General features: G+C 37.0%; 1 protein-coding gene across 5 annotated transcripts in view; it reads left to right on the forward strand.

Moving 5' to 3' along the window:
• INPP4B (inositol polyphosphate-4-phosphatase type II B) overlaps positions 1 to 12,246 on the forward strand; it is a 455,375-nt gene that overhangs the window by 168,242 nt on the left and 274,887 nt on the right. For 4 of the 5 annotated variants that reach the window (XM_024977565.2, XM_059876249.1, XM_024977564.2 and 1 more), the window contains exon 7: positions 4,076 to 4,155. In XM_024977565.2, the coding sequence (XP_024833333.1) occupies positions 4,076 to 4,155 (80 nt within the window). Of the gene's footprint in view, positions 1 to 3,674; positions 3,743 to 4,075; positions 4,156 to 12,246 lie in introns of those variants that run through there. The other variant, XM_059876248.1, reaches the window with a different exon arrangement.

Raw genomic sequence — 12,246 nt, forward strand, 5'->3', positions numbered from 1 at the left:
CTCTCAGACATTTTTTAATACTCTGCCTTTTCCAAAAATACTTAAAGTGGACTTATGTTTAAGTCATCTGACTTCTGGGCATATTTTCCTTAAGCACTATATAATCTAATATTTATGCAGTGGTTTCTATTTTCCCAGTAATGTACTAAGTGCTTTGCCTAGATTACTTTAATTCTTTTAACAGTAACTGTGAGAAAGAACTATTATCATATACAACTGTTTCATATAGAAACTAAGGCCTAATGTGGTGGAATAAATTGTACAATTCCTAGGTTTGTGAGAGAAAAGACAGACCTACAGAGCTCTTCAATGCCCATCAGTGGACAGTTAGGCTGGGGGCTTGGAGAAATGATTTATTTGCCCAGATTTTAGTTTTTGGATATAATCCTGAATTTAGAATGGTGCTTCAGGCCTCCAATTCTAGTGTCACAATTTTTTTTTTAATTTACCCCCAATATTAGAGCTTCTACTTTAAAACCTTTAGGCTAAGAATTTTAGAAACAACATTGAAGGAGAAATAAAAATGTTCCCTAAGTTACACGTGGAATATAAAAAATTTGTTAAAAATAATTTTATTAAATTATATGGTTGTGATTAAAATAGTAGTAAGATAAAGTAACTGTATTAAGTTTTCTTTCGCATTAGCACTGTGCACTATTTTCCCTCCATGGGAATTCAAGTTTCAGAAATAGAGAAGACTATTTTCTCTAATTCATTCTTTTACCAAGAGTCCAGTGAATATTCATGTAAACGAATGATATGTTTTCCACCTTCTAAGGTGTGGAAGGTCATAATCTTATTAGAAGCAGACACATAAAAACCCGCTAGAAGGTAAATGTATGGGCAAGTCCATTGTTCAGTATTGCAATGTGAAATTATGCACTGTCTGTAAATTGGGGGATTTTATTAATTCCTTTTATTTTATGTTTTATTTTTCATTCAAGGATAACTGCTTTATGATGTTGTATTGGTTTCTGCCATACGAAAACATGGATCAGCCATAAGTATACATACATCCCTTCATTCTTGAGCTTCCCTCTCACTGTCCTGCATCCCACCCCTCTAGGTAGTCATAGTGCATTTTTGCAACATGAAGTCCTAATGTATAATTATTTTTAGAATAAAATTTTAAAAATTTAGAATATATAACACTTCCTCTGGTTTGACATGGTTTCATAATATCACTGGGCTTCCCAGGTGGCTCACTGGTAAAGAATTCGCCTGTCAAGGCAGGAGACGCGGATTTGACCCCTGGGTTGGGAAGATCCCCTGAAGGAAATGGCAACTCCACTCCAGTATTCTTGCCTGGGAAATTCCATGGACAGAGGAGCCTGGTAGGCTGCAGTCCATGGGGTTGCAAAGAGTTGGACGTGACTTACCGACTGAGCACGCGTAATACCTAAGGTGATTTGTACTGGCTTGTATGATTTCTGTAAGCTCTCTCTCAAAGGATAATATCCTTTGATGTTAATCATGGCACTGACAGTTGTGATGGAAAGGACTGACTCACGAGCATCCTTTTTTGGCACACTGCAAGCTCTCACAGCGCAGCAATGGGCGTAGCATACAATCCCTATGTTCTGAACCATGGACTGAGCTAGAAGATGGGTGAGCTAGGCACTGCTTCCTCAGTAGCTCCGGCTCTGTGGGCAGGAGAGACATCGGTGGCTTGTGGTCACAGACTACTTGCAGCCGTGTCTCTTGCTGTGTCTGTAGAGCGTTTCTTAAAATAGCCCCTCCACCTGTTCCTTCCTACATTCCCGTCTGGGACATCTGCCACTTTTATTGCTGAAAAGACCACAATAACATGCATGGCATGTGCAGTTTGTTTTCGTAATTCTAAAACCATCTATACCTTCAAAATCTCAAGAGGCAAAGGGAGGAAATAACTTGAATTTTGGGGACACTGACATTTCCACTGAGTTAAGCATTTTCTTTGAGTGAGGATAATGAGTGAGGGGTGGAATTTAAATTAAAACCCCTGATTACCAGCAAAAGAGTAAGTGAGACATGTCTTTAAAGTATTTAAATGCTAAAGTGAAATTCACTAACGTAGTACACAATCTGCAAACTAAAAAATTGTTTTGATTTCCCACAGTTCAGTGAACTATGTGCTCAGTCGCCCAGTTACGTCCGACTCTGTGGCCCCATGGACTGTAAGCCCGCCAGGCTCCTCTGTCCATGGGATTTTTCCCTGCAAGAACACTGGAGTGGGTTGCCATTTCCTACTCCAGGGTGTCTTCCCGACCCAGGGATAGGACCTGCATCTCTCACGTCTCCTGCGTTGGTCGGCAGATTCTTTACCACTAAATAGTTTGTAAATATCTGCAGGAGGCTTTCTTCTATGTATCATAGAATAACTTACTTGAAATGTAGCGTGTATGCCATCCGTCATTCATTTATTGTCACTCACTATCACACACCTAATGTTCAGCAGTGTTTTATCAGAAAGCAAAACTCATCAGGGAACTTCAAATCTCAATTTTTATTTTGAGGGGAGGGCAAAATAGGCAATTAAACACATAATATTTAAGTAACAATAGAAACGATACATCAGGATAAGGAATAGAGACTGGCAGTGTTTGGGAGGGAGCCCTTTTACGCAGAGACAGCTAGTAGGCCTCTGCTGAGGTGGTGTAAATACTTTTGTTCAGCTGGGAATCTCCTCGACTAGCTTGGCCCCTTACTGAAAAGTCACCCTAAATTTCCTGAAGCTTTGTTCATACAGCTCATAGACTTCTTTTCTGCCTTGATTCACTCTCGTCATTCATGTCATCAGAGCTTGTTTCCACAAATCTTCTGTTTTCACATAACATTCTTCATCTGATAATTTAGTCTTCTGTGATTCTGGATTGGGACTTGTCTAAACCATCTCTTTGAGTTTCATCTGAATCAGTTGGGCTTATCATTACTAACATACCAATATCTCCAACTTGACAACCAAGTTGTGTTTCAAATTTTTGCCTTTATGACTTTTGAACCAGTTCTTTAGGTTAGAGCTTTGATGCTTTTCTCCCCTATGGCCAGTGATCTCTCTGTGTAGGCGCAGCCTTTTATATATGGAATAATTGCACACTTTCCTCTGAAAAGACCCAGTTGACTTAAACCTGGCATCTCATTTTAGGGCGGGCTGGCAACAGACTTATGAAGAGAGAATTTTCTGAAAGATGTAGTGTGGACTTCTTGTAAAGTATTGGAATGTGTTAGGCAGCAATGGTATGGGTAATAATATGGGTTTGATATTTTCATGTTTACATCTTGACCTTGAAAGCAGAATGAAAAATCCTATATATGGTATACCATAATATTCTGACTTTTAAATCACAAGCAGCCAGGAATATTAAAAAGAGATGAAAGGTTTTTATCCTGGAAAAGAAAAACCAATTTAGTGTTTTATTCTTCATATTATGAGTCAGAGAACGTAGAAGGTAGACATATTCATAGATCACCAATACCCGGTATGATAGATTTAAAAAACAATTTTAGAAAATGTAACTAAATAAGTACCATTTTTTTTTTTGCATGTTGGAATGAAATTGTCCCATGATAGTGTAGAAATAACAAAGGAAACAAATACTTTTAAACATTGCTGTGATGGGGGAGAAATATAGCATTTCTATTTATAGCTTGTGCCGAGTCCCACATAAAAATAGCTTCAACTAACAGATTTGCTCATATCTGGAATACAAAGTTAGTGCTGCCCCTGCCTTGAGGAATTCTAATAAGAACAAGCACAGCATTGGTAAACATTGAACATTTGTCATCTTTTCTTTTATACGAGTTTTCTTAGGTGGAATTTGTTTGTGGAAAAGTCCTGGCTTCTCTGTTGGCTGTATTGTTATTTTCCAGACTCTTCATCTCTGTTTTTAGTGAGAAGGATGAATTCACACCCCCTTCAATCTCACCCCGTGAAGTAGATTTATGTTACTGACAGTTGTACTTTAGTCAGTGGAATATTTGTTGGGCTAATAGAGTTAACATTTCTTTCTTCTAAAGACTAATTTTGTGTGATTGTCATGATACAAAATATTAAGAATCTTGGAAGTTAATAGTAACCATTCTGTCTTATTTGCAGCGAAGTTTCCTGGGCTATGCCAGTTTTAAAGTCGGGGAGCTACTGAAGTCCAAGGAGCAAGTGCTGGCTCTGAGCCTGAGGTAGGTCTCAATGCTATTTAAGTTAACAGCCCATCGTATTTATGGAATGCTGGTTGAGTTTGAGAAGTCGCAGTTCTTACAGATATTTAGATGTCAGCTCTCAAATGGCTTCTGTTCTCCACTGTAGTAAGTTAACGGGAAGCAGCAATTATTCAAGTTCATATTCAAGTTTGTGTTTCAGACAGTCAAAGGTTATCAGTTCTTATAGGGGGGAAAATGATATTATTAACAAACTGGTGGTGGCTAGAGGGGAAGGGGTGGTGGTGGGGGGATGAACGAGGTGAAGAATATTAAGCAGTACAAACTACCAGTTATATACTATATAAGCCATAGGGGTATAATATACAGCATGTGGATACAGTCAGTATTATAATAGCTTTGTATGGTGCTTAATCTATAAAAATATTAAATCACTATGTTGTACCCTTGAAGCCAATATAATATTGTAAGCAGCCCTTTTTCAGTATAAGATAAAAAATAAAGTGATGAAACTTTAAATGAAACTTCAAAAAATGATGAAACTTCAAAAAAATAAGGGGAGGAAACTATTTGAAAGTAAGAAAGTAAATAGAAATGATGGGCATGTTATTAATACTATTTCCAAATTATGTTTTAAATCAGGTGGGTTTCTTGGTTTGAAATATGTTTGTTAGAGGCAAGTGGCAGATTTATGATAATAAAGGGTAGGCTGATTATTCTTTTTTGAGCTTATTTTGTTGCTTGTACAATTAAATATGAAACTTAAGTTAAAGCAGATTCATATAGCAACACACAACAGATTTAGATATGATTTTTGGGATGATTACAATGGTGGCTTGGATGATAAATGGTGACTCAGATGGTAGAAAGCCCAGGTGGCAATGCAGGAGACCGGGGTTCCATCCCTGGGTTGGGAAAATCCCTTGGAGGAGGGCATAGCAACCCACTCCAGTATTCTTGTCTGGAGAATCCCCAAGGACAGGGGAGCCTGGCGGGCTGCAGTCCATGCGGTTGCAGAGTCGGACATGACTGAGCGACTAAGCACAACACGGCACAATTTCAGAAGACGATACAACAATCTTTAGGAAGTTGCTCAGTGTTTCAATACTGAGAAGAGTATTAAATAATCATTTTTCTTAACTTCCTTATAAGTTAGAAAAAAATAGTATGCCATTTTCCAATTGTATAATAACTTTAAGATTATGTATGCTTGGAGAATACTACCTTACAATATTTATACAGTATATATAAAAATAAAAATTATATAGAGCACTGTTTGTAAATCTTGGATGATTTTACATAAGGGAACAGGCAATGTGTCTTAAGTGTGTTTGCCCTCTGCTCAGCCCCTGAGGATTCATTATAACCAATTTATTTCAATGTAGATGCCATGGTTTATGGTGGAATCTGTACTGCTGGCTGTCTGCTTTCTGATTTTTCCTGATCCTTACAGATTTGCATTTTGACTTAAGAGATGATTTAAAATGATTTAAAGCAATTCACAGTCTTACGGAAAAATAAGTTTTGATGGCTCCTACAGAGGCTGGCGTATTCTCTTTGGCTTCCTTTTGGCTGTTGTTTTTGTTGTATTTTATTGAGGAAGGCATTTAAAGATCTTTGTAGTTTTGTGATGTTATTCCCGATAGAATTTTGCTGTGGTTATTTTCCATAGGAAGTGTGCAAGTGCCAGCTAAAATGTCTATCTATCATTGTCACTGATATTCTAGAAGATATCTATTATCCATCTAGCATGGCAATTAGATGAGATGTCAGACACTGAGCTTGCTGAGAACCACCAGCAGGTCACACGTTTTCTGTGTATGCTACATGACACTTTATTCCTCACCTTGCTGAACACTCCGCAGTGTTGCTTGTATCATAACTGTTGTTAATATCAGCAGCCCACCGCACAATGCTTAGATACTGGCTTTGGGAAAGATATCAGGAGCCAAGAAATCTTTAGTGGAAGGAAAATACCTAAACACACGCAATTAGAGGAAGCCTAGGAACAGGTAGATCTAGTTTAAGGTATTATACTTAGGTTAAAAAAAGTAACATAACTCTAGATTTACAGGAAATCAAGACCCTTTTGATTTTAAACTCCTGATTCTTATTTATTTGATTTTGATTGTATAAAAGAAAACCAAAGTGAGCAACGAAACATTGCATTTTCTAGAAAAAATAAATTTTGAAATGGCTAGGTTACTATTTTTTTTCCCCATTTTGCGTTTTGCCAAATTTGTGGATTTCCTTGCCTGTGAACAACACACATTATGCACTTATTGTAACCTGTTGATTTCTGGTTAAAATAACCTGTTTTCTGGTTTAAAATAACCTGTTTTTACATCTGTTGTAATTTATCTTCTTTCCACTGACTTGGCAACCTCTGAGGTACTGAGTCAGAAAAGTGTTAGATCAGGGATGCACACGTGCTTAGGTGCTGTCGCTTCAGTCACGTCTCACTCTTGACGACCCTGTGGACTGTAGCTGGCCAATCTAGGGGATTCTTCAGGCAAGAATACTGGAGTGGATTGCCATGCCTCCCTCTAGGGGATCTTCCTGATCCAGGGATCGGACGCACGTCTCTTGCATCTCCTGCAGTGGCAGCAAGTTCTTTACCACCAGTACCACTTGATCCAGGATAAGAAGCATTGTGTTTTTTTGATTATTGGTTTTGTTTTTAATGCTTTTATACTAATCTCACTTTCATTCCTTCTATTCTCCAGTCATTGTTTTTAAAGCAATAGAATTCTCAGATTTCTTTAAAAAAAACTTCACAGACTTCACAGAAATAAGGGTATACTTGTCGGCACCATCCTTGGGTGGCGAATATCCCTAGAATCTGTCTAGTTTTTTTGTAGTCACTGTCCCTTTGGGTTGCTTCATTTCAGATAATTCAGATTTAAAGCTCCCAAAGTCATTTCTTGGAGTTTAATAGTTTAATGTGGCCACTGCTTCCTATGTGCTGAGAACTGGGATTTTTGAGTTTGAGGTGAAATTTTTTTTTTTTTTCCACAGAAAAGTTAAAGGGCAAAAAGTGTGTGCCTTATTTATAGACTTAAATCAAATTTCATGAAATATGACAGTGCATTTTTGAAATTGTAAACTAAAACCTGTTTGCTTATATTGGGGAGAATGAGATATTATGTGTCTTATACTCTGATGAGTATATTAGAGATGTTTCATTGACCCTTATCAAATTAGCCTATGATGTTATGATTTTTGTCATTTTATATACTAAGAAACTGAGGTATAGAAAAAGTTAAGTACTTTTCATAAAGTTACAATGCTGTTACATTGCAAAGCCAATGCGTGATGCCACATATTTCTGTCTGCAAAGCCTGTGCTCTTTTTAAAAAATTTTTTTGGAATTTTTCTTTCTTTCTTTTTTTTTTTTGATGTGGACCATTTGTTACAATATTGCTTCTGCTTTAATGTTTTGGTTTTTTGGCCTCCAGACAGGTGGGATCCTAGCTCCCCACCACTGACTGAACCCACATCCCTTGCATTGGAAGGCAAAGTCTTAACCACTAGATCGCTAGGGAAGCCCGAACCTGTGCTCTTAGTGACCCACTTTTTGTCTCCTTTGAGAGAAAACTGAGATCTAGTTAAAATCTGTCACACATTACATGATTTAGTAATGGCAGAACAAAGCAAGGACACAGGTCAAGGACCTCTTGTTCAAGGTGTCTTCCATGTTGATTTCACCACTCATTTTATAGCAAATGAAGACCTGATGAGTCCCAGTGGCCGTGGAGAACTCAGGAATGTTAGCCATAATGGAGTAAGTGAGCATCAGCCTGCTAGGTTAAGGATAAGTAGAGACTGAGGGAAACCCGGGCAATCTCTTCTCACCCCAGAACCATGACCCTGTAGCTGGTTTACTGACCAAGCACTTAACAATTACTTGCTCTGCTAACCTAACCTGAGTCTCTTGGAATTGTAACAAACCAAAATTCAGAGCAATGACTTAACAACAGAATGGAGAAGCAGATCTTTCTCTGGCAACGACACTAGAGGTCAGAGGAAAAATTATGTTGCTCATAAAGTAGACAATCACAAAGGCAGAAAAAGTAGGGGAGGGTAAAAATTCTTTCCTAGGAAATACTTCTCAGAAGAACTGAGACAGATAAGAAGTATTGGCTTAGCCAAAAAGTTCATTCAGGTTCCTGTAAGTTGTCACCAAAAACCCGAATGAACTTTTTGGCCAACCCAATACTTTGACCTTGTCTGACCTTTGCTGCCCATCACTACGCAGTTCAGATTTCATTCAGTTCTTGCTCATTGAGCAAGCATTTATCATGAATTGTTCATATGCCAACTATAGTGATAGGTTCTTAACAGATTTTTAAAAATAGCAACAGAGTTCATATTTTGCAGCTGATACTAATAAGAATGATGACAAAAAATCCCATTATTCACTGAGCATCTACTAGCATTCAAGGGATGTGTTGGGTGCTTCTCCTACACTTTTTAATGTAATTTCTGCAATTTTATCATCCTAGTTTTATAGAAGTTTGTCTAAGATTCCACAGCTGCTGATGGTAGGATTAGAATTCAGTTGGGTCTGACTCCAGAGCTTCCTCTGCTTTGGTTTTCCTTCCATAGGAAATAAATGATCCCATAAAATCTTTACCCTGTTCTCTATTTTATATTCTATCTTTTGGAAAATTTTAGGGGCCTCAATTATTTTTTCTTAATACTTTAATCTTAAAATTCAGTTTTAAATGCCTGTGTCATAGTAGAGGTTCAAACATATTTTGCTGGGATTTTGATTCATGATGACGACTTTTTTATATTTTTATGGATGCTAAATATGAACCTGGTGCCATTTATTTCCGAGTTGGAGACACTTAAATTAGTGAACATTATGCAACCTAAGTATTAGAGTATATTTGAGACATGTAACTTCCAGAGTAATAGGAGTGATGGATGTAATTTGCTTGAAAAGCTGAAAGCCTTACTTGGAATTCACATTTATTTCAGTGTAGGTCACATTGTCTTGTCATGGGAAACTTTCAGCTCATCTTAACAACTGTTATGTTATTTCTTTTGTAATCTTCTACATATAGCCCCTGCAAATTAAGAAAACATTTATGTAATTTTATCATGGTGGATGTGAGAAAATATTCTTGAATACAGAAGTATAAGTGTTTACCCATAAAAAGAGAATTTATGTTTCCTTTTTCATTTATTACTTCTCCCACATATACAGTAGCAGTGTCATGTAACATACAACATAAGACTTCACTGATCCTGCATAGATATATGGTATTATGTTTTATAATGTACAGTTTTTGGTAGGGGCTATGAAAGAAACAGATAATAAACTTCTACTGTATTTAATTTTTTCTTATTTTATGTAACATTTTTATGTGTATATTCATGCAAATACTTCATAGATTGTACAGATAGATATGTTTATATTATTGTAGGACTTTTACTTTCTCACAAACCTTTACTATTTATTTTACATTGTCAAACGCACGTGTTTAGAGATGGTAAGATACAAATTATGGAGTCTTTAAAGGTTTGTTATACTTTTTGGTGTTTTGCTTAATTTACCCTCCTCACACACACACAATACATACACATATTTCAGTTTTGTTTCTAAAAATGGAACAACAGCAAAAAAAGCCCACATATTTTAAACTGAACCTCCCAAAGGCATCCTCTTAATTTAAGAGCAGGAAGCAATATTAAGGAGAGGTTCCTTTGGCTGTAACATACAGTTTTCCACACAAGCATATGCAGAGTGATAAAAAAAAAAAAAAGTAATTGTCACTGGCATCTTGCGTGTTGGGAGCCAGGGCATGTTCTATAGGCTGTAGGGCAGTGGGTCAGAATCGGTCTGTTACTATGATGCATGAATGCATCTGAACTTCCATAGTAACCTGAGACCAACCTTGGCCATATATTGACAATAGAGTTTTAACTGATAAATTTGTTTTTCGTTTGAAATAAAATTAAACTGTCTTTATGGGTTTCCTACTACTACTCTTTTCCTACATGCAAATAATGCTTACTTTAAGCACCAGATGCAGTCTTTAAAATTGTATGTGTGATGAATACTTTCATAACAGCATCTTTTCTTATCACCATTTACTTGGACTTCACAGGTGATTTATAATATCATATAGAAGCGTCTTAACAGTCATGTATATTTTGAAGATGTTTTATTCTCTTTTAAAAATCACTTCTAGTTAGCTTTTCTAGCTACCAGAAAGTAGAATTACTGCAAAAAATTCTGGTTTCACCACACTAACTTTTATGCATGTCTAAAACATTCTCTATATTAAAAAAGGCAATGGACATTGATTGGTGGCCAAAAAGCCTGCTTTGAGAGACAATAGCATATCAGTGATTATTTTACTAAAGAGATTATTTACTAAATTCATGAAAGGCACTGATGGAAAAGTTTGAGGATAAGAATAGCAGGTAAAAGTTAACTTGATACGCCTGCCTCGAATTTTCTAAAAATGTGCATCCTAACCCCTGAAAGCAATGCATAAGAACACTGCATTTTTTTTTTTCCTTTGGGAGTGAGCAAGCAAGAAAACATTCACATCAGTAGCAAATGCAACTCATGTTTGATTCAGATGCACCTTTATGTGGAACGCCTCAAATCACTGAAATGTTTTATTCACTATGATTTTGACATGATTCAGAATGAAGACCTGAAGCTCCTCCAAGACGCTGACTCGAACCTCATAGATCTGTGTGTGATTTGCTCAGTCGCTTCAGTCATGTCCAACTCCGTGAGACCCCATAGACTGTAGCCAGCCAGGCTCCTCTGTCCATGGGATTCTCCAGGCAAGAATACTGGAGTGGGTTGCCATTTCCTCCTCCAGGAGATCTTCCCAATCCAGGAATCAAACCTGCATTTCTAGACTCTCCTGCATTGCAGGTAGATTCTTGACTAGTAGCGCCACCTGGGAATAGGAAGATATAACTAACACTATTTGAAATTTATGATGGATTAAGCATTTCAAATGTCTTACCGTATTGAATCTTCTGATAACCTTGCTTGAAAGGTGATATTATTCCTGTTTTACAAGCAAACGGAATAACAGCAGTATAACTTCTTCAGGTGACACAGCTGGGGCAGCATAGTAATTAGAAGAGGGGTTCTTGATATCAAGGATTTCCTAGAGAGGATATATTTTGTTTAGAATTTTAGAATGAAATGCGTTTAGAGACTAGAAGAGAGATTGACACCTCAGCTTCTTCTTGGGCCCCTTTAGTGACCTGAGACTCAAACTCAGGAGGTCATACATCTCTCCCATTTTCCAACAGATCATTGTTAGAAAAGTGTTCCTATTTGTCCTAAATTTTATCTTCTTGCTTATTCCTAGCTTTCCTTCATGGTATTAAGTAGGAGAAGTCTCACAATAGACATATGGTGTCGTGTTTTGTAATATACAGATGTGTGGGAAGGTCTCTGAAAGAAATTAACAATGAACTTATACTTTTGTTTTCCTATTTTATGTAACACTTTTCGGTGTGCATATTCATGCAAATACCTCTTAGACTGTATGGATAGACATGTTTATACATTTATATTATTTTAAGGCTAATTTGCTTTCTCAAAGATCTTGACTCTTCTCCATTGTTTTATCTACAATTACATTGAAAGCAGCTTTTTCTGCCCAGTTGTAAATCTCCTCTCCTTTCTTTTTTCCTTGTGAAGTAATGTAATATATTCACAGTAGAAAGAGCACCTGACTTGCCCACCAGCCTTGGGTTCCAGTCCCAGCTGTATCACCAACTGTGTCACCCCGGGCATGTTGTCTATCCTCTAACATCTGTTAACGGGAGTTGTAACAACCTCGCTCCCACCGTGACTCTGGGTAATTAATAAAGGCAGTGAAGTTCCATGCATTGCCTGTGATAGAGAAAAACACTCTATAAAGATTGTTTTCCTTTCTTCTTATATTGAACTTACTAATTCCTTCACCCGTAGCTTAACATTTTCTTTAGTTTGCTTACCTAGTTTGTTGAAGGTTTTTCTTAAAATGTGACATCTACAAATCTCTAATTTGGGCAATGGCAAAGAGATTGATTTAAGCTTTGAACATTACGCTTTTATTATCTGAAGAATGGGTGCTTCCT

The sequence above is a fragment of the Bos taurus genome, chromosome 17 (genome assembly GCF_002263795.3).
Source record: "Bos taurus isolate L1 Dominette 01449 registration number 42190680 breed Hereford chromosome 17, ARS-UCD2.0, whole genome shotgun sequence".
Lineage (NCBI taxonomy): Eukaryota > Metazoa > Chordata > Mammalia > Artiodactyla > Bovidae > Bos > Bos taurus.